The sequence below is a fragment of the Poeciliopsis prolifica genome, unplaced genomic scaffold (assembly GCF_027474105.1).
Source record: "Poeciliopsis prolifica strain line A6 unplaced genomic scaffold, Auburn_PproV2 SCAFFOLD036, whole genome shotgun sequence".
NCBI classification, from domain to species: domain Eukaryota; kingdom Metazoa; phylum Chordata; class Actinopteri; order Cyprinodontiformes; family Poeciliidae; genus Poeciliopsis; species Poeciliopsis prolifica.
Window position 1 is genome coordinate 1,223,127 of NW_026562411.1, and position 19,659 is coordinate 1,242,785.

At 45.7% G+C, this 19,659-nt stretch overlaps 1 protein-coding gene across 15 annotated transcripts in view; it reads left to right on the forward strand.

The window, feature by feature from the left end:
• Positions 1–3,489, forward strand: part of tns1b (tensin 1b) — a 94,351-nt gene extending 90,862 nt beyond the window's left edge. For all 15 annotated transcript variants that reach the window (XM_055052858.1, XM_055052853.1, XM_055052851.1 and 12 more), the window contains 4 exons: positions 11–179; positions 429–497; positions 1,077–1,106; positions 1,181–3,489. In XM_055052858.1, coding sequence (XP_054908833.1) covers positions 11–179; positions 429–497; positions 1,077–1,106; positions 1,181–1,319 — 407 coding nt within the window. In that variant the 3' untranslated portion in view covers positions 1,320–3,489. The remainder of the gene's footprint in view (positions 1–10; positions 180–428; positions 498–1,076; positions 1,107–1,180) is intronic.
• The last annotated feature ends 16,170 nt before the right edge of the window (positions 3,490–19,659 follow it).

Genomic DNA, 19,659 nt, shown 5'->3' on the forward strand with positions numbered 1-19,659 from the left:
CTCCTCCCAGCATGCAACGTTCTCTATATCAACTCAGTGGAGATGGAGTCCCTGACGGGTCCCCAGGCTGTTGCCAAGGCGATTTCTGAGACGCTGGCAGCGGCTTCGCCCCCCGCCGCCACCGTTGTGCACTTCAAGGTGTCTTCCCAGGGCATCACGCTCACAGACAACCAGAGGAAGTACGTCGGAAACATCTTCCCCCGTCTGACAGAATAACATAAGGTTTTGCTTTTATCTGTAGGCATTAGCAGAGATACATGACGCTGCAAAATGACCTAAACTCAGACAACCTGACCACACATTCTCAGACACAAACTGAGTGTTGTTTAGATCACATCATGTAACTGGTGAATAAACTCCAAGTGACCAAAACATTCTGGTAGAAACTTTCCACAGCAACATTTGTCAGATTTTTTTTCTCTTTCCAGGCTTTTTTTCCGACGCCACTATCCTGCCAACACCGTCACCTTCTGCAATACAGACCCTCAGGACAGGAAGTAAGTCAGACACAAATCTACTCATGATTTCTTTAGTGTTCAACTCTCATCTTGTTGCATGTATCAAAGATCAAAACGCAAAACAAACCTAAAGCAGTTGCTAAGCTACAGTAACCAGCTTTCTCTCTGAAAACTGGATTGGTGGAGAATTTCCAACCAGTCCGACAGGCACTGGTTGGAACAGGCACAGCTAACTGGTTAGTTAGCACAGCTAAATTAGCTGTGCTAATCATGTAGCATGAATCATTAATGTTAGTTTCACCAACCCTAAAGTGCTTTATCAAATCAAACTTCAATATTTGCCTTTGAAAGACTACAACCCTCAATAATTATAATGTAATTATTCTGCAATTATAATGAATATGAAGGGATTGCACATTTTGTAAGCATGTTTGGGAGTAAAATCTTTGAAAGCTCAGAAGGATTTTAATATTATAATTTAGTTTCCTTAGAGGAACATAAAGAAGCACTAGTTGTGACGAGAGGTTCATTTTTCATCCTTACTCTGCATTTGAAAGTTCTGTGTCCAGGGAAAACCTGAGAAAAAAATCCCTAACTTGTGTATTTCCACCTTTGCAGATGGAGCAACCCTGAAGGCGGCCCAGCCAAGTGAGTGGCCGCCATCAGCAGCGATTCCTGCCAATCCCACCTTCCTCCTCTTTAAATCTCTCGTTTCCTTTCAGGCTCTTTGGATTTGTGGCGCGGAAGCAGGGAAGCACAACGGACAACGTCAGCCACATCTTCGCGGAGCTGGACCCGGACCAGCCGGCCAGCGCCATCGTCAACTTTGTGTCGAAGATAATCGCATCGCAGACCCGATGAGGACCGGGCTCAACCCCCTCCCTCTCGGCCCGGTTCCTTTAAAACCTTTGGTTGCTTTTCATTTCTTCTTCGATGTCGGCCTTTTTTCTTGCTCTGTCTCTTTAAGACGTGTGGTTGGTCTCGGTCGGGCTTCAGAACAGAGCGGAGGAAGTGACGGATGGGGGTAGCTGTGTTTGACGGAGAGGTGGGGGGTAGTTCCAGGGAAGAGGGAACGATTGTGTGCAAATATGAACATTTTTATGTTATTTTTTAAGGAGGAAGTGAAGTTGTGTGAAGGTGGATTGTTTATCTTTCAAACTGCTCAACCAAAGATTTAACTAAAGTAGTCCAGGGTGTGAACCGTGCACCGCCGGGGGAGGGTCACAAGTACTCTTTTGTAAAGCAAATATGGCTGCTTAATCCAAAAAACCCAAGTTTGTGTCTGTATGTACTGATACTGTAGGTCAATCCTGCACCACTGCTGTCTTACATGAAACACTGTTGGACATGCTGCAGGTTCTGTAAATATTCCGAATGGCTTTTTATTTTGGAGTAGGACCAGTAGACGACGTCTGGCGTTTGTTTTCTAAAGCTTTGAAAAAAAATATCCACGATGTCTTAAAGCTGCAGGCCTGAAGCTGATGACCGTCACTGTGCCCTCGCTTCATGTCCGCCACATCGCAGCAGTTTAACTCGCGACCGAAAGGCTCAAAGCTGATCGTTCGTTACGCCTCTCCGGTTTTTGACTGTGGAAACGAGTCAGAACGCTCACCCTACCCGAAAGTAAGCTATACCTATAAATATATATGAGTTCTATATATAAACTTCCATTGGTTTAAGATATTTATTTTTTTGCTTCATTTTAACTTGTATACCTGTATTATAAAGGATACATTACTAAAAACAGAAGATGGCTGAGAAGTTGTAAAGCGTGTGCTTTTAAAGTGCATCACTGTCGTTTTGAATGTTTTTCACGTTTTGTTTTCTTTTAACACTTTTGTTTAATGTTTTATTGGGGAAATATTTTGTATCAAAGAATATTATCAAAGTCCAAATTGGAGTTGATCTAAAGTGAAGCCAGAAACAAATGATTTGTTGCCTTGAACCTACCTAGAAAGGGCTGGTATCATGGTCTGGTCCAGTACGGTTTTCATTCTGATCCCTCAGTTAGTTTCATCTCTTAAAACCCAACGAAAGCAGCAGCCGTGATGATGAACAGGTCAGAATCTCTACCTGTAATGTATTCTGGGTCCAGGAGGAACAGTCTGACCTGGATGCAGATTATTCAAGGAGACGGAAACGAATAGAAATGTTTAGCAACACAAAAGGCTGACCGTCCAGAATCAATGCTGCTGCCTCTACAGAGCAAAGACCAGGACAAATGAATGCACTTGCAGACGTTAAAGCGGGTCGTCCAGAGCTCACACACTCCAATAACACAACGCAGACCACAGCATCTTAGGACTGAGGCCCATACAAGCACTGTGCCTAATGCAAACCCAAACTCTCGACCCAATTCAGCTCCATTGATAACAAATTGAAACCTCCTCATATTCCCAAAGGACAGAGGAAAGATTTCAGGATGAGAAACGATTCAACCGGACTCTTCGTCTGCATGTGTGACGTTGAAAACCCAAATCCTCCCAGTCAGGTTAAATGAGACACTACTGCCCTCATGTGGTGCAGAAGAAGAACTACAACACATTCTAATTCAGTGTTTTAACTGTATTGGATGAGAAGTCAAACCTGAGAAATTGAGAGCTGGTTGGCAGCAGGATGATTGATTAGACATATTTGGAGCCTTATGATAAATTTTAAAAAATGCAGCACTTACAGGGTTTTTGTATTGAGAATGTATTTATTAGCTGGGGGGCTTGCACGCTCAACTGTAACCATAATGCTGCTGACTAATCTCTACACAGCATCCAGTTTTACTCTAACCAGGCCCGTCGGTAGTTTATAGATGCTCTTGACTCGGCTTATGCAACAACAACAAAAAACATCGGTTTTTGCTTCCATAACAATTACTGAAGTAAAAGGACTTTGAGCTAAGAGTCCAGATTTGTCTGGACTGTAGAGTGTATGAATGAGCTACGATTTCTGTAAAGAACTTTGTTGATTTTGGTTTGCTACATGGTATGCATTTTATCATTTCAGATTGATAAAAACATTAAAAAGCAGTACAAATCAACATGTTGGTGTTTTATTTGTACTTATGAAGAGTCAGTTTCTTTTGTTGACTGGAGAAAAATCCCTAAAGAATCAAACTTTATTTGCTTCTTTGGGTGACAATAACTGAGATCTTGGGAAAGTGATGTGAAGAGTATTATACAGAAAATATTTAAGATACAAATTCTGCAAAGACCTTGTACAGTTTTAACTCTAGTTCATTTAGATAGGCGAACAATCTTTAATCAGTTGCTATATTTGATTAGTAAGTGGTTTCTAGAGCTGGCCTCCCCTTTAATAAGAGGGTTAACGTTTTTAAAAATATTAGTTTTTATATTACATGAATTCATTTAGGGTTCATCCACCTTAATGATTTAAAATTTGAACCTGTATAAATTAGTTTACAAACCATCTAGCCGTCCGAAATGATAAAAAGTTTCACAAATCACAAAGTTAGGTAAAATAAATTTAAATAAAGCAATTTAGGAAAATTAATTCATGTCTATGATGTTAAAGGGATTTTGAGCTGTATTATTGGGGCATTTGATGTGATCGAGGGTTTCTATGAATAAATATGGAATCTGGAATAAGTCTGACAAGCTCTTGACGTTTGAGATTAGACTAAAGCTGATTAAGACAATATAAAAATAACCATAGCTTAAAGTTTTCCAAAAAGCACTAAAATCTTCCTTTCGCAGAAGTGATTAATCGCCACCTACTCCAGTAATTAGACGGCACTCAAGGGTGACATTTACTCTATTTAGCTAGCAATGGTGGCCCCTTTAACTGCAGCTTGAAATTATTTTAAACATTTCATTACGTAAAATACATTAAAAGACAGACATTTACGTTTTTAAAAAAAGAGATCCTCTCACTAGAAGAACATCTAGCAGACGGCTAGAGAACAGCTAGCATCGCTGCTAACTGACAGACGGCTAGAGAACAGCTAGCATCGCTGCTAACTGACAGACGGCTAGAGAACAGCTAGCATCGCTGCTAACTGACAGACGGCTAGAGAACAGCTAGCATCGCTGCTAACTGACAGACGGCAAGAGAACAGCTAGCATCGCTGCCAACTGGTTTAGAAATACCAATAAATCGAGAACGAGCGTTAGACGTTAATATAACATTAAAAATGACTAAAACTGTAAAAGCAAAACAAGAAACATGGAACTCACCAGCGGTGAAAGCTTCTGTCTCAAAGCCACATGATCTGCTTCAGCCACCGGGAGAAACAGCAGAAAGTTTCAGGCGCGCCACGGACACCAATTTATTCACACAAACAGTAAAATAACCTGCAAAAACATCCATATCAATAATGGCGGCCATTAGACGGACCACTGCAGCCTGGGAACAAAAAGGTTATCACATGTTTTGACCCAATAATTTTGCTCCCGCAATTTATTTTCATTTTAAAACTACAGAGAAAAAACAGAATAAATTTGATGATGTGATCATTTTTATTTTGATTTTTTTTTACCCTAAAATTGGTTTAGAATAATACAGAAAATCGAATCGTGGTTAAATCAGTTATTTGCATGTAACTAAAGGCTCACCTGTAATAATGCGCCTGGCCACTTGGTGTCATTGTTTCCTTTTCAGACAGGCAGTTTCCCTCTGCCCTGTAACATCGCTGCTTTTGGGGACTTTAAATGTTTTTCCCAATTTCATCTCAATATTTGCTTTTCTTGCGCCCACAACCTTAACATACTGATAAGAACAATAAATTTCTGGATAAATCTGAATAATAAACATCGTATTCTAGATATTTCAGCAGGTCAGGTGTTTTGTTTCCCGATATGAAATCTTCACTGTGCAAAGCCTCATTCTTCACAGCCTGTAAAGGTTCTTTTACAAGTAAATGAAGTTCAACCCTAGTTCATGGGAAAATGTAACATCACCACTGGAAGTCCTGCATAATGCTTCCTCTCAGGAAGCATTATGCAGGACTTTAATCCTTTCATCTCCCTTACAGCATGGGATTGAATTGTGATTCTGGAAAATGGTAATTTGTGCCTCCACAGGGAGTCCAGATGATGAGTTGGGGGTCTTAGATTGTGGTTTTGGGCAGAAGAAAGGTTGTGTGGGGGAAAATCTGCATTTGGGTCAGTCTCCTTTTGGATTCTGACACATCTTTCCCTCCAAGCCCATCTGTCGCCTCACATTGTACTTTAACTGGCCTGGAAAGGTCTTGTTGTAAGTGTAAATTTCAGCAGCAAAAATATATTTTCTGTGTCTTTGCTGTGATTGTTAGAGTCTGTTTCACCAGAAAGAGCAGCTGCATCTCCTCTCCAGACCCGGAGTCTTCTGAGCGTCTCGGTGCCGGAGCTGCGGAGACCGAATCTGGTTTTATGAGGACATAAATGGGTAATTTAGGCTCCAGTCGCTGTAAACATTGACTTTAAACTTCATCTACCAGGTTCCACTGAGGTGCTTCAAGCTGCCTGATTGTTGCTGTTGTTTATGAATGGGAGAACAAAGACATACATGGCAGCTACAGCTTTGACCTCTGACCTTCCTGCAGCTCAGTAACTGACAGACCAACAGAGACAGATGTGTTTCGATTCATAAGCTGAAACAGGAGCAGGACTTCACTGAAGAGTAGCATATCAAGACAGATAGCGCTAAGCTAACTTTGTAAACATTTAGCGCACTTAGCTTAAATTGGCTGTTTGTTGTAAAGTTTAAGTTGAATAAAGTTTGACATTTGCATCGAAGTTTTAGTGAACTATTCAGTATTTAGACGTTTATATTCATGCTCTTATTTTGAAGTCTGTTTGCTCTCCTCAGTTCTCTCTCATTTTTCCCCCCAACAACTTTATATAAAACAAAAAACTTGCAGGACCAGAACAAAACAGATCAAGACTGACATAAGTACAGAATCTATGAAACTATTGATTTCACTGTGAACTAAATTGGCGCCTGATTACTGCAGTCGTTCCAGAGCCGATATCATTTGAATTGAGGTCAACTCGTTAGCATGTTAGTAACCAACACTGCTTTAGGGTTAGTGAAGCTAACCTGTTAGTTAGCGGTGCTGAACACTGAACTGCTATGAACACGAATCAGTTCATTTGAATTTGGTTTAGTTTCTTTTCAAAAGGAACTGGTACAGCACTGAATGTCAGTCAGACAATGAATCACAGCCTGTTGCACCTTTAAGGCGCCGGAATGTAAAATAATTGAATGTTCGTCTCAGCAGCAAAAATCGAAAAGAGAAAACAGAAAACCGAACCCCAAAGTGATGAAAGAGTCTGAACAGTGAGGAAACATTTGCTTGGAGGATGGAACCGGCGTTGGGTGATCTCTGTGTGCGTTTGCTCGTCTGTCGCCTGAATGAATGCAGGTGTCCATGCGGTCCAGGTGGATCCGCCTCGTCCTGAACGCTATCTGTGACTCACTGCTGCTCCGTGTCAGAGGGAGTGTTTCCATGTTGGCGCCTATAAAGGCCAAAACCGTCACCATCTGGACCCAAAGGGCCCTCCTGGGCTCCCACCTCGCATCTCTGACTCAGACAGAGGCTAAAAATATAAAAATCAGGATGTGATTCAAAAACACATGACAGCCGGGGAAGTTCCTCTGAATCTGGAGCTTTATGTTTGTCTTGTTTCCATAAATAAAGATAAAATGACTCAGACTCTGCAGATAGAAGACATGATGGAGTCACATCTTAGAAATCACGCCAACACTTTCTGTAAAGCAGTTTCTTGAAGTTTGGGATGTATTCAATGAAGAAATGCTAACTTTTGTGGCCTTGCAACCCTTTTGAGAAAATCTTTGGCTGTTTAAAATATTCAAATCTGACACAAACTTTATCTGGTGTTGAGAAAATCTAAAAAAATGGTGAATGCAAAGCCAAGCAGCTTGTAAAATCCGGAAGAATCTCGGTTTGGATTAATCCACTTTAATCCAACTCCAGTCCGTTTGCCTAGAAAGTCCGGTTCGTTTGAGGTGTGAATGTAATTAAACTTCGCCAAACCTCGATCTGCGTTCGGCTGAAGTGAACTCTGGTTCAGTCTGAATGCATATGTGAAAACCAAGCGGACCGGAGAGCTCCAAAAGCTGGAAGTGGACTGCAGTGCAGGGCATTCTGGGTAAATACAGCCAAAACAAATGCGTTAGCCTAGTGCTAGCATCAGAAATGGCTCCTGGTCTTTAGCCAAAAACTAAAGAGAAATCCTCCAACAGCTAAAATCTGATGCCTCCATCTTGTTTCCATTGGGTGAAGGAAGTTGATCTCTGTGTCTTCAGAGATTTTCATGTCATTCCTTTAACAGTTCTTGGTGCAGCGCCTCCACAGGCGCGGAGGTTTCTTCCTGTTAAAGGGAGATTTTCTTCCCCACTGTCGCCCCCTGCTGGCCAGGAGGAGTTGATGCTTCAGGTCAGCGACTCGATGCTCTGCAAAATTGTTACACTTGGTGGTTGTAAAAAACCTTTGTGATTTTTTTCTTTAAATTTGATTTGCTGAATCCTTGTTGATTCAAAACCTAAAAAAGGTTTGCATGTTCCATAGTGACTGGCCAACAACTGCAGCCTTTGGGGCTGATTGTTTTCTCAGCGCTTTGCGTGGCAGGTCAATGTTTGTGGTTCCAGTTTCTCCAAATTTAAGACAAAAGTTGCTAATGAACGGAAATTGTTATTTATCTGTAATATCTTGCTCTAGAAGAGGAAGTTTAATTACATCAACCACCTGTGTTTGCTTTGAGGTCAGGGGTCATGGATAATAAACTGATAATCAGTCGGGTGAACATGTGACAGAACTGATTGGTGGTTTTTGTTGTGAACCGGCGCTGTGGAGATGGAGCTGACCGTCCCTATTGTTTCTCCTCGCAGCTCCGCTGGCTTCAGGGACGAATAAATTATCAGCTTGGATTCCTGCTGCTGTGTTTGGCTCCAAGCGCTTCATCTGTTGTGCATTAAACGCTGGAAAGCAGCATTATTGGGAAGCTTTATTAACTCCATCCATTTTCCAGTTCATGCCGTTTTCTATCATAATCTTTACATATGAAGTGGAAAAGCGAGCGAACGGGGCCAGGTTCTAAAACCCGGCTGCTGCTGAAGGTCGGGATGAGAAGCGCTCCGGGTCACATTAACAGACTCACGCTGACGGAGAAAGTTTTACAACCTGGAGAAAATACCAAACTTCAGACCAGAGTTTGGGCAACTAGGACCTCAGACTTGCTCTGCTTTTCATTTTTATTACTCGTAAACATCAGAAACAAGCTGAATAAATACAAAAACTATTTTCATTTGGAGATTTCTTCATTGAACAGTGGTAGCCAACCGGTGTCTCCATGAATTAACTGATGAGTGAAGTTTTGTCTTTGGAAAAAGATGCATCTGTTTTGGTTGTTTTTACCCAGAATGCCCTGGTGTGAGAGCGGTGTCTGGTCTTGGATTAAACATGGCTGATGTGGATGGCGCTCTGCTGAACCTCAGCTGGTGGAAAAGCCTCGTCTGAGTCAAAGACCTGCCAGAATCGCAGGAAGCAGTTTCTGGGTTTAAGGGCTGATTACTTTCCAGGCTGGTTTGATTAGTTTGTTCCTTCACTAAATCAAATCATTGCTTGAAAACAGCTGCTTGTTAGTCTTCTTCTGAGGAGCTGAAACATTTTAGGGTGACATAAAATAAAAGGAACCGGAGGAAACGGTCAAATACAAGAAAGATGTTGATGTCGTCTGACGAATATCTAAAAATATCTGATTTTTTCTGGGCTGATCAAATCTTTGAGTAAAATCTGCAATGAGGATAGAAACTGTAAGCGATCAGCCTCTGTTCTCCTGACGCCTCCCTCCCTGCAGCCAATCAGCACGCCACAGAGGCCTGAAGCAGATGGCTGCAGAGGTCACCAGGGGTCAGCTGAGGTCAGGTCGGGGCGCCGAGGTGTTGCAGGATGCAGGCGGGTGAAACGCATGTCTCACACAGATGTGCTGGAGTCAGAGCTGTGAATCATGAAATGGAGGTTTAATGATAATAAATACAAACAGAGCAGCTCAGCCTCCAAGATGGCCGCAGGTAAGAAGTGGAGCATTAAAAAGTGGGTGAAAGGTCGTTCCCTGGTTCCTCAGCTTCACTTCATGAAGATGATTTTATTGATCTTGACGATGCGTCCATCAAGTTTTGCTGATACAAAAATCTGAAAACCAATCCACGCTGGTTTTATTCAAAAAATGGTTGACAGCAGGGAATTCTGGGTAAAGACAACCAAAACAAAACAAGCTAGCTTATGATTTTAGCCAAAGACTAAAGAGTTAAAACCTGACGCCTCCATCTTGTTTCCATCTGGTGAAGCAGGAAGTTGCTCTCGGTGTCTTTAGAGGTTTTAGTGTCGTTTCCTTCAGTGGTTCTTGGTGCAGCGCCCCCACAGGCCAGGAGGGGAACAGGCTGGTTTGAGTCAGAGAAATCAAACCGAGTCCACCGGACTATCAGGCGTGAAAACGCCCTGAGATTCAACATAATGTCCAGAACCTGTAGAGCCTTGTCAGGTTTGGCTCATGTGGTTGAAAGTGTAAGAACCAAGAAAGTGAGAGGAAGATCTTCACACCGAACCGCAGCAGCTGGAAATTAAACAAACTAATCGATTCTACTGGAGCATCACGGGTGGAAACATCCTCATTTTTTATTCAAATAAATCAAGCAGTAAATGAGATCCAGCTGACTGACCTCAGATTGTCGCCCAGACTCCCTGCTGTGAGCTCATGGCGTCTCCATCGTGTTCTCACCTCCGTCCAGCAAGGCCTCCATGATTTACTGAAGCACAGCGGCCTGAGGAAACACACGGCAGTGACCGACACATCAGGCTGTGTGCGTGTGCATGCATGTGTGTGTGTGTGGTGTGTGTGTGTGTGTGGCTGTGTGTGTGTGTGTGTGGCTGTGTGTGTGGCTGTGTGTGTGTGTGTGTGTGTGGTGTGTGGTGTGCGTGTGGCTGTGTGTGTGTGCGTGTGGTGTGGTGTGGCTGTGTGTGTGTGTGTGTGTGTGTGTGGCTGTGTGTGTGTGTGTGTGGCTGTGTGTGTGTGTGGCTGTGTGTGTGTGTGTGGCTGTGTGTGTGTGTGTGTGGCTGTGTGTGTGTGTGGTGTGTGTGTGTGTGCTGTGTGTGTGTGTGTGTGGCTGTGTGTGTGTGTGTGTGGCTGTGTGTGTGGCTGTGTGTGTGTGTGGCTGTGTGTGTGTGTGGCTGTGTGTGTGTGTGGCTGTGTGTGTGTGGGCTGTGTGTGTGTGTGTGTGGGCTGTGTGTGTGTGTGTGTGTGTGGCTGTGTGTGTGCGTGTGGCTGTGTGTGGCTGTGTGTGTGTGTGGCTGTGTGTGTGTGTGCTGTGTGTGTGTGTGGCTGTGTGTGTGTGCGTGTGCTGTGTGTGTGCGTGTGGCTGTGTGTGTGTGTGTGTGTGCTGTGTGTGTGTGGCTGTGTGTGTGGGTGTGTGTGTGTGTGGTGTGTGTGTGTGTGTGCGTGTGGCTGTGTGTGTGTGTGTGTGCGTGTGGCTGTGTGTGTGTGCGTGTGGCTGTGTGTGTGGCTGTGTTGTGTGTGTGGCTGTGTGTGTGTGTGGCTGTGTGTGTGTGTGGTGTGTGTGTGTGGTGTGTGTGTGTGTGTGTGTGTGGCGTGTGTGTGTGTGTGTGTGTGCGTGTGGCTGTGTGTGTGTGTGTGTGTGCGTGTGGTGTGTGTGTGGCTGTGTGTGTGTGGCTGTGTGTGTGTGTGGCTGTGTGTGTGTGTGTGTGTGCGTGGCTGTGTGTGTGTGTGTGTGTGTGTGTGGCTGTGTGTGTGTGTGTGGCTGTGTGTGTGTGTGGCTGTGTGTGTGTGTGTGTGGCTGTGTGTGTGTGCGTGTGGCTGTGTGTGTGGCTGTGTGTGTGTGTGGCTGTGTGTGTGTGTGTGCGTGTGGCTGTGTGTGTGTGTGGCTGTGTGTGTGTGGCTGTGTGTGTGTGTGTGTGTGTTTGCACGTCACTGATATCTCTGGGAAAGTCTTCTGCCGCTCAGAAGACTTTGGCTGCAGATGCGTTCTCCTGGTGGGAGCGACCGGAAGCCGGCGCTCTGTGTGTTTGTGACGTCATGCTGTAACCGTGGCAACAGTAAACAATCACTGGTATGGTCCCTGATTTCTTTGCGTTTTTCCCGCTCGTTGCCTTTTGCAGGATGGGAGTCAATTCTTTGAAATTTATGATATTTTTAAGCGCTAAAGCAGTTCTGGTGTTCTGGACGGTCTGCTCATCTGGGTTTGGACCGCAGTAGGATAAATGACGTCACTCATTGATCCTAAGTCGAGGCCTCCGGCGCTGAGCGCTTCACCAGACGCGCTTCACCTTCATTTGCTCACCGAATATTAAAGAGGAAACTGATCCTGACGTTTCCCACCACGTGACTTATGACCCGGAAACTGCTCCGTGTCCTGTCGTCATGGCGACAGCTCCCTGCCACACCTGTTGTCATGGCAGCCGCTGTTTAACCCTTTCTGCATCAAACTTTGGTTTCTGTTTCGCTGTTTGCACTAAACACTCGTCAAATTTAGAAAAAAGATGGAAAATTTGTTCTATTGTGTTCAGAATTATCACTTTATTTCTGTTTTTAATTTTAAAATAAAGACCACCGACATTTTTGCAATAAAGCAACAGCAATGGATACGTTTTGTTCTATGAGATCATAGTTGTGAAAAATTTATAAAAATGTATTTATTTCTTTTCCTCTAAAGTTTAATTATGGAAACTTATTGTGAAAACAAAAAGTTTCCAACCGAATCACTAAAAGTTTGTGATTCGGTGCATGAATGATTCTTTCACTGCAGTTAATCAAGTCAGAAAAACGCTGCCAAATCTGCAGTTTTATAATTACTTTATAACGGTTTCTCCACTTACTGCCGACCCGAAGCGTGAAGCCGTTTTACCGACGGTGAAAACGAGCCGTCACACCTGCTGGAACAGAAACAGAGCGAGGTCAAAGGTCGTCCCCGTCCTCCACTGGCTCAGCGAACAGCTGAGTGTGATTGGGTTCAGGGGTCAAGGTCAGAGGGCAGACGGGCTGAGGGTCGCGACCCGGCTTGATTTCTGCCCGACCCTTGAAGCACCTGCCTCTGCAGTCGGGGTCAAAGGTCCTAGAAACGCTGAGCAAGCGTCTTTTAGCGGAGATAACCTGAGAAAAAGTATTCACACCCCCACAACCCGAACAGAAGCTGTTCATGTTCAACAGGAAGTGAGACCCGCCAAAATAAAAGAGGAACATAATTACAACAGAGCAGTAAACATGGTGGTGGCAGGGTGATGATCTGGGACTAGTCAAAGTAAAGAGGCTGTTCCTGCTGGATAAAGCTCAGCTATACCAACTCAGCAAAGAGGAGGGGGTCAAAGTTCATCCACAGACATGGAAGGTGTTTCCAGGTGTTTCCAGGAACTGGTTTCCTGCTTCATTCAAATCGTATTCAGCTGATCTTTGATCTGAAACGGTTCAGTTGAAGCGGCAGGTTGACGTTCAGAGGACGGTTTAAAGCAGCTTCAGCTGAACGGAGGAGCTGGACGCTCGCAGAGCTCAGAGGAAGGCGTGTTTGTTCGGCTCGCTGCGTGTTAATGAGCGGCAGATGGCCGTGCAGGGCTGCAGCTCCAGGCGGCCTGGCAGGAGGCGCTGGCTCCTGGCTGACCTCTGCCTCCACCAGGCTGCCCTCTCTCACCCTCCTCATTAGCCCGGCTGCAGCGGCCAAACGCGGCCGGGCCGGCCGGCGGCGAGCGCCCTGCTGCTCCATGGGAACGCGACGCCGCTCATTCCCTCGCTCCTCACCGACAACCGGCTGCTGCTGCAGGAAGGATTTACAGAAAAGTCCTGATTATTTAAAGAGGCCAAAAACAAACAGAAACCTGTTTACTGATCTGCTGATGAGCTCAGCTGAGGTTCAGGGACAAAATGTCTGTTTTCCAAAGCAACAGGGAGTTTCTGGCCCGGCTGACGAGTCCGTTCTGTTTGACAGAAGTTCATCTAAACCGCTTTAAATCCTCTAATCTGCTACAGCAGAGCTCATTTTGCTTGGCACTTTAGCATTCTGCTAACTTTGCAAATGTTCAAAGCACTTTGTGTTTGTTAAATCATACAAAAATTCACATGTAAATGTTTTGAGGGCCTCACGTTGGGATACCAATATGTCTGAGCATTAACATTAGCGTCTGCTAACTACCCTGCACTTTAGCGTTAGCAGAGCATAGTATGACTGGTGCTTTAGCATTAGTAAGCTAACGCTTTAAAATCAGTAAAGTTCATTTTAGCTTCTTTAAATCAAAAATGGACTCAAACAGTGGAGGGCACACTTCTGCTAATCTGCTAATAGCACAGCTAATTTTGCGTTTCAGCTTTTTAGCTAACTTTGAAACATTTAGGGTACTTAGCTTTCATGTTAGCCAACAAATACATGTAAAAATTCACATTTATAAATTTGGAGAGCCTCCTCATGTTCCCGATGTGACGCATAAGGGGCTGAATTTAGCGCTTTAGTGTTAGCTTCTGCTAACTACCTTGTTAGCGTAGCGCCTCAGAGTTACTGGCGCTCCTGTTTATTAGTTCTTCAGAGTCAGTGCAGCAAATGCTTCTGAATTAGTCTAGTTAATTTCAGCTGATTTGAACGCTCATAAACTTTTCCACTAATCCACTAGTAGAGTTAATTTTCCATTTAACGCTTCAGCATTTTTGTAAACTTTGAGAACATTTAGGCCACTTAGCTTCCAGGGTGCTAATTAAACAAATACATGCAAAAATTCACACATTTGACATGTTTTGTTGCATCGTTTTGGTCATCCGGACGGATTCTAACAAGATAATGATGGAAATTCAAAGTAAAAGCCGGGAATGGACTCATGAAGCAGGAGCTTTGAAGAATGACCTTCTCGTAGCTCCAGCCTTTGGTCTTTATTATAGACAGAAGGTTCAGGCTGAACTTCCAGCCAAACGGGAGGCAGCGGGGAGAAATAAGACACAGGTGGAGTTAAAGAGGTGCTAAAGAGACAAAACTGCCAGGAGGAGCGTTCGAGAAGCCAATTTGTTCAACAAGTTGAACTCTGTCGTCTCTCACCTTCATTCTTCTCTGGCAGTTTTGAGTCACGGCCACATGGAGCTGCTTTCAGCTCATTGTTTTAATTTTATGGCCTGAACTTTGAATGAGCCGTTGACTCTCTCTCTCATCATCAACCCCCCTGCGACAGCATCCAGACAGCTGCCACATTGGTTCAGAGCAAACGAGCAGCTGGTGGAGCGGGACAACGGTTTGAACAGATGTGTCTCTGAGAAGACGTCCAGACAGTCCGTTTACCGAGCCAGAGATCCTTCAGACGGGCCGAGTGAGCAGAACCCGGGAGAAACATCCAGAGAAACATCAGAGGCCTTCGTCCACTGATGGGAAGCTCTCTCTGCTTGTGTCTCAACAGCTGCGTTTCTATTCACCACACGGTTTAGCAAACTGAAATTATGAAAATAAATTAGCTTAATGGAAACACCAATTTTGAAAAAACTCACGTTTTTAAGGAAAGTTCTTGCAGTTTCAGTGATGTGATCAACAGCCCGATGTTACTACTGGTGAAAACGCCAAAGAAGACGACAGGAAGTGGTCAGAGGAGGATCATGTAACTCAAGATTTTTAATAATTTATTATGAGACCAAATTTATTCACGTGAATTGATTTTAATTTCCTATTTTTCCACATTAGCAGAATGTCGACAAAGATTAGCACACATTTGTGCTGATATGGGATTGTTTAGATCATAACAGATGGTTAGAAAGTCCTAGTCCAATTCCAACAGAACATGTGGAAAAACTTCAAAACATAACATCCACAAGAAACTACTGTCCATGCAGCTCAATGCAAAGTGGTTCCCATACTTTTGGAAGCTGGAAGACCTTTAGATTATTAGTGATCATTCAGATACAAGAACTTAATTTTTGGGTGACCTCTGACCCTCAAGCTCTCTTGGACATGAAGCCTGGCAGTTTGGGATTGGTTCTGGTTCAGCTAACTTTTCCACTTTTGCTTGCAGAACCACAACTGGGAAAAGAAAAAACTCCTGAAACAACCCCGGCTTTAAGATTTAAAGTTTCTGTCTGACCTAGAATTCGGCGTTAGCTGATATTTTCTTTTCCCAGATCTGGCTCTTGTGCCCAGTTTCTGTGAGACATTTGGATTACGTAACATACGACCATGTAAACACACACCCTGTGCCTGGTGATGGTGCTGACATCGATCCCCGCTAAATCATTCCACGGCATGCGATGGGCGTCCACCTTCAGCCTCGTCAAAGTATTTTTAGCTTTGGTCTCAAGGTTCACACGGCCCGACTTCTGAACATCTTCCTGATAAAAAGACATGAAATATGATGTGTTTTTAATGTGAAACATGCTCCTGCACGCTCTGTTCTCGAAGTGTAAATACATCTCCAACCTCCGAAGGAGCAGCCTCATCCGTCGGTGTCAGGGAGCGATGTTCCCAGAGTGGATCTGAGGTTTAATCGACAGGCCACAGAGTATTTTAGCCACATCTGGGTTCGTCATTACAGGCCTGAAGCTGCAGCGCAGAAGGGAAGAGGACGTGTTTTAGTGGTGAGGACGGTCCAGCGAACAAAACGGAGGAAGGAAACCAAAGAGAATGCTTTCCTCTTGATGCAATGGACTGGTGACCTGTCCTGGTGACCTCTCACCTGCTGACTGCTGGAGGTCGGCACCAGCTCCCCCTTTGACCGCACGAGGCTGGTTTGTTTGGGGAGGTGTGAATGCAAACCGAACTCTGAAGCAAACCGATGAACTCTGGCCCTCCAAACCTCCATCTGGTTCAGTTTCAATGCATATGGGAAGACCAAGCGGAATGAAGACCAGTCCAAAATCAGGAAGTGCAACAACATGCAGAGGATTCTGGGTAAATACAACCAAAACAAACGAGCTAGGCTAGCACTAGCAGGAGAAATGGCTGGTGATTTTTAGCCAAAGACTAAAAAGAAATTCTGACACTGGAATTTTCGTTTCCATTTAGTGAAAAAGGAAGTTGCTCTCAGTGTCTTCAGAAGTTTCAGTGTTGTTTCTTTCAGTGGTTCTTGTTGCAGCGCCCCCTCAGGCCAGGAGGGGAACAGGCTGGTTTGACTCAGAGCCGCAGCAGCTGCAGGCGGAGTAGATGATGGAGTTTTGGTTCCCAAATAAAACTGAGTCTACCGGACGATCAGGAGTGACAACATTCAACCCAACTTATAAAATCTTTAAGAAATCCCTGTGGAGGTGGAAGAACCAGGAGACACGAGTTACCCGACGTCTTTGGTTTGGTAACAAACACTGAGAAAACTCAACGAGAGCCAGAATCTGTCACCTCAAATAGATGTAATTCATCCATTCATCCATCATTTAAACCTGCCTGACCTGGCAGGGCTGAGGTGGAGCCGTGCCAAACTCCAGCAGTCATTGGGGGGTCAGAGGTCACTAAATCCTTATGAGTGAAGTTCATTGACTGATGGAGAAGTCTTGAAAGCTCTGTGTATTTTATTTACCAGTCTCTTTACCCACAATGCACTGCAGCCCTGGTTGAGGTGTTTGGGTCAGGCTGTTGTCCTTTCTGCTCTGGCGTTTGTTTGGTCTGAGATGAATTGGAGAAGATTCACTTGGTTCGGTTATTTAGCTTGTTTCTACTCAAGTGAACGGCACCGGGGGAACCGAGCCAGCGCCGCCGATGAACGGACCTCCATCTTTAAGAACCAGCTCTTTAAGATGATCATGACCCGGTTAGGGCTCAACCCAAAGCGGTTGCTGGGGTCAAAGGTAGGAAAGTGCCATTCCTACCTTGACACAGAGGAACACACTGACAGCTGGAATGAGATACAGCGGTCACCAGAACAGAACCAAAACAGCCAATAAGGTTTTATGGTTCCCCAGAGTTCAGCCACCAAACCCAAACTATTTCCCTGTGATCTTGTTCTTCTCTATGAAACGCAGCTTTTTCCTTTCTATGTGCCGATTTTAGTGAGTCCTGTTCTTTCCCTGTCGTCTGGATCCAGTTGAAAGGTGGTGAGCTTCCTGTGCTGGGTCCACTCCAAGGCCCCACTGAGCATATGAAAGGTCTGCAGAGGAAAAGCCTAAATCAGCTGCTGAGGCTGAAACTCATTAATTCCTGAACAGAGTCGGTGGTTTGGGATGACCGGAAGATCAGCAAAAGGGATTTTTGTTTTATGAAACAGAGAGCTCTTCCATCGACCTGAATCCGGAGACGAGGGGGAAAAGGTGGAGAAGTGAGAAAACATCCCAGATCTACAGCGAAGAGGCTGGCGTCTCAAAACATCAGAGACGGATGATGGAAAAACACACGGCTACATTTTCCACCGCTCTCCTCCAACAACAGCTCGCTCTTCCATCCAGCACCGGTGCAGCTGCAGCCAGGTGATGTTACAGGAGACTGACTGCAGTGACGCTCTGCAGTCAGTCTGCAGTCGGTCTGCAGTCAGTCTGCAGTCGGTCTGCAGTCAGTCTGCAGTCGGTCTGCAGTCGGTCTGCAGTCGGTCTGCAGTCGGTCTGCAGTGATGCTCTGCAGTCAGTCTGCAGTCGGTCTGCAGTGATGCTCTGCAGTCAGTTTGCAGTCGGTCTACAGTCGCTCTGCAGTCAGTCTGCAGTGACGCTCTGCAGTCAGTCTGCAGTCGGTCTGCAGTCAGTCTGCAGTCGGTCTGCAGTCAGTCTGCAGTCGGTCTGCAGTGATGCTCTGCAGTCAGTCTGCAGTCGGTCTGCAGTGATGCTCTGCAGTCAGTCTGCAGTCGGTCTGCAGTGATGCTCTGCAGTCAGTCTGCAGTCGGTCTACAGTCGCTCTGCAGTCGGTCTGCAGTGATGCTCTGCAGTCAGTCTGCAGTCGGTCTACAGTCGCTCTGCAGTCAAGTCTGCAGTGACGCTCTGCAGTCAGTCTGCAGTCGGTCTGCAGTCAGTCTGCAGTCGGTCTGCAGTGATGCTCTGCAGTCAGTCTGCAGTCGGTCTGCAGTCAGTCTGCAGTCAGTCTACAGTCAGTCTGCAGTCAGACTGCCGTGACGCTCTGCAGTCAGCCTGCAGTCGGTCTGCAGTCGGTCTACAGTCGCTCTGCAGTCAGTCTGCAGTCAGTCTGCAGTCGGTCTGCACTGATGCTCTGCAGTCAGTCTGCACTGATGCTCTGCAGTCAGTCTGCAGTCGGTCTGCAGTCAGTCTGCAGTCGGTCTGCAGTGATGCTCTGCAGTCAGTCTGCAGTCAGTCTGCAGTCGGTCTGCAGTCAGTCTGCAGTGATGCTCTGCAGTCGGTCTGCAGTCAGTCTGCAGTCGGTCTGCAGTGATGCTCTGCAGTCAGTCTGCAGTCGGTCTGCAGTGATGCTCTGCAGTCAGTCTGCAGTCGGTCTACAATCGCTCTGCAGTCAGTCTGCAGTGACGCTCTGCAGTCAGTCTGCAGTCGGTCTGCAGTCAGTCTGCAGTCGGTCTGCAGTGATGCTCTGCAGTCAGTCTGCAGTCGGTCTGCAGTCAGTCTGCAGTCAGTCTACAGTCAGTCTGCAGTCGGTCTGCAGTGACGCTCTGCAGTCAGTCTGCAGTCGGTCTGCAGTGATGCTCTGCAGTCAGTCTGCAGTCGGTCTACAATCGCTCTGCAGTCAGTCTGCAGTGACGCTCTGCAGTCGGTCTGCAGTCAGTCTGCAGTCGGTCTGCAGTGATGCTCTGCAGTCAGTCTGCAGTCGGTCTGCAGTCAGTCTGCAGTCAGTCTACAGTCAGTCTGCAGTCGGTCTGCAGTGACGCTCTGTAGTCGGTCTGCAGTCAGTCTGCAGTCGGTCTGCAGTCAGTCTGCAGTCGGTCTGCAGTCAGTCTGCAGTCAGTCTGCACTGATGCTCTGCAGTCAGTCTGCAGTCGGTCTACAATCGCTCTGCAGTCAGTCTGCAGTGACGCTCTGCAGTCAGTCTGCAGTCGGTCTGCAGTCGGTCTGCAGTGATGCTCTGCAGTCAGTCTGCAGTCGGTCTGCAGTCAGTCTACAGTCAGTCTGCAGTCGGTCTGCAGTGACGCTCTGTAGTCGGTCTGCAGTCAGTCTGCAGTCGGTCTGCAGTCAGTCTGCAGTCGGTCTGCAGTCAGTCTGCAGTCAGTCTGCACTGATGCTCTGCAGTCAGTCTGAAGTCGGTCTGCAGTCAGTCTGCAGTCGGTCTGCAGTGATGCTCTGCAGTCAGTCTGCAGTCGGTCTGCAGTCAGTCTGCAGTCGGTCCGCAGTGATGCTCTGCAGTCGGTCTG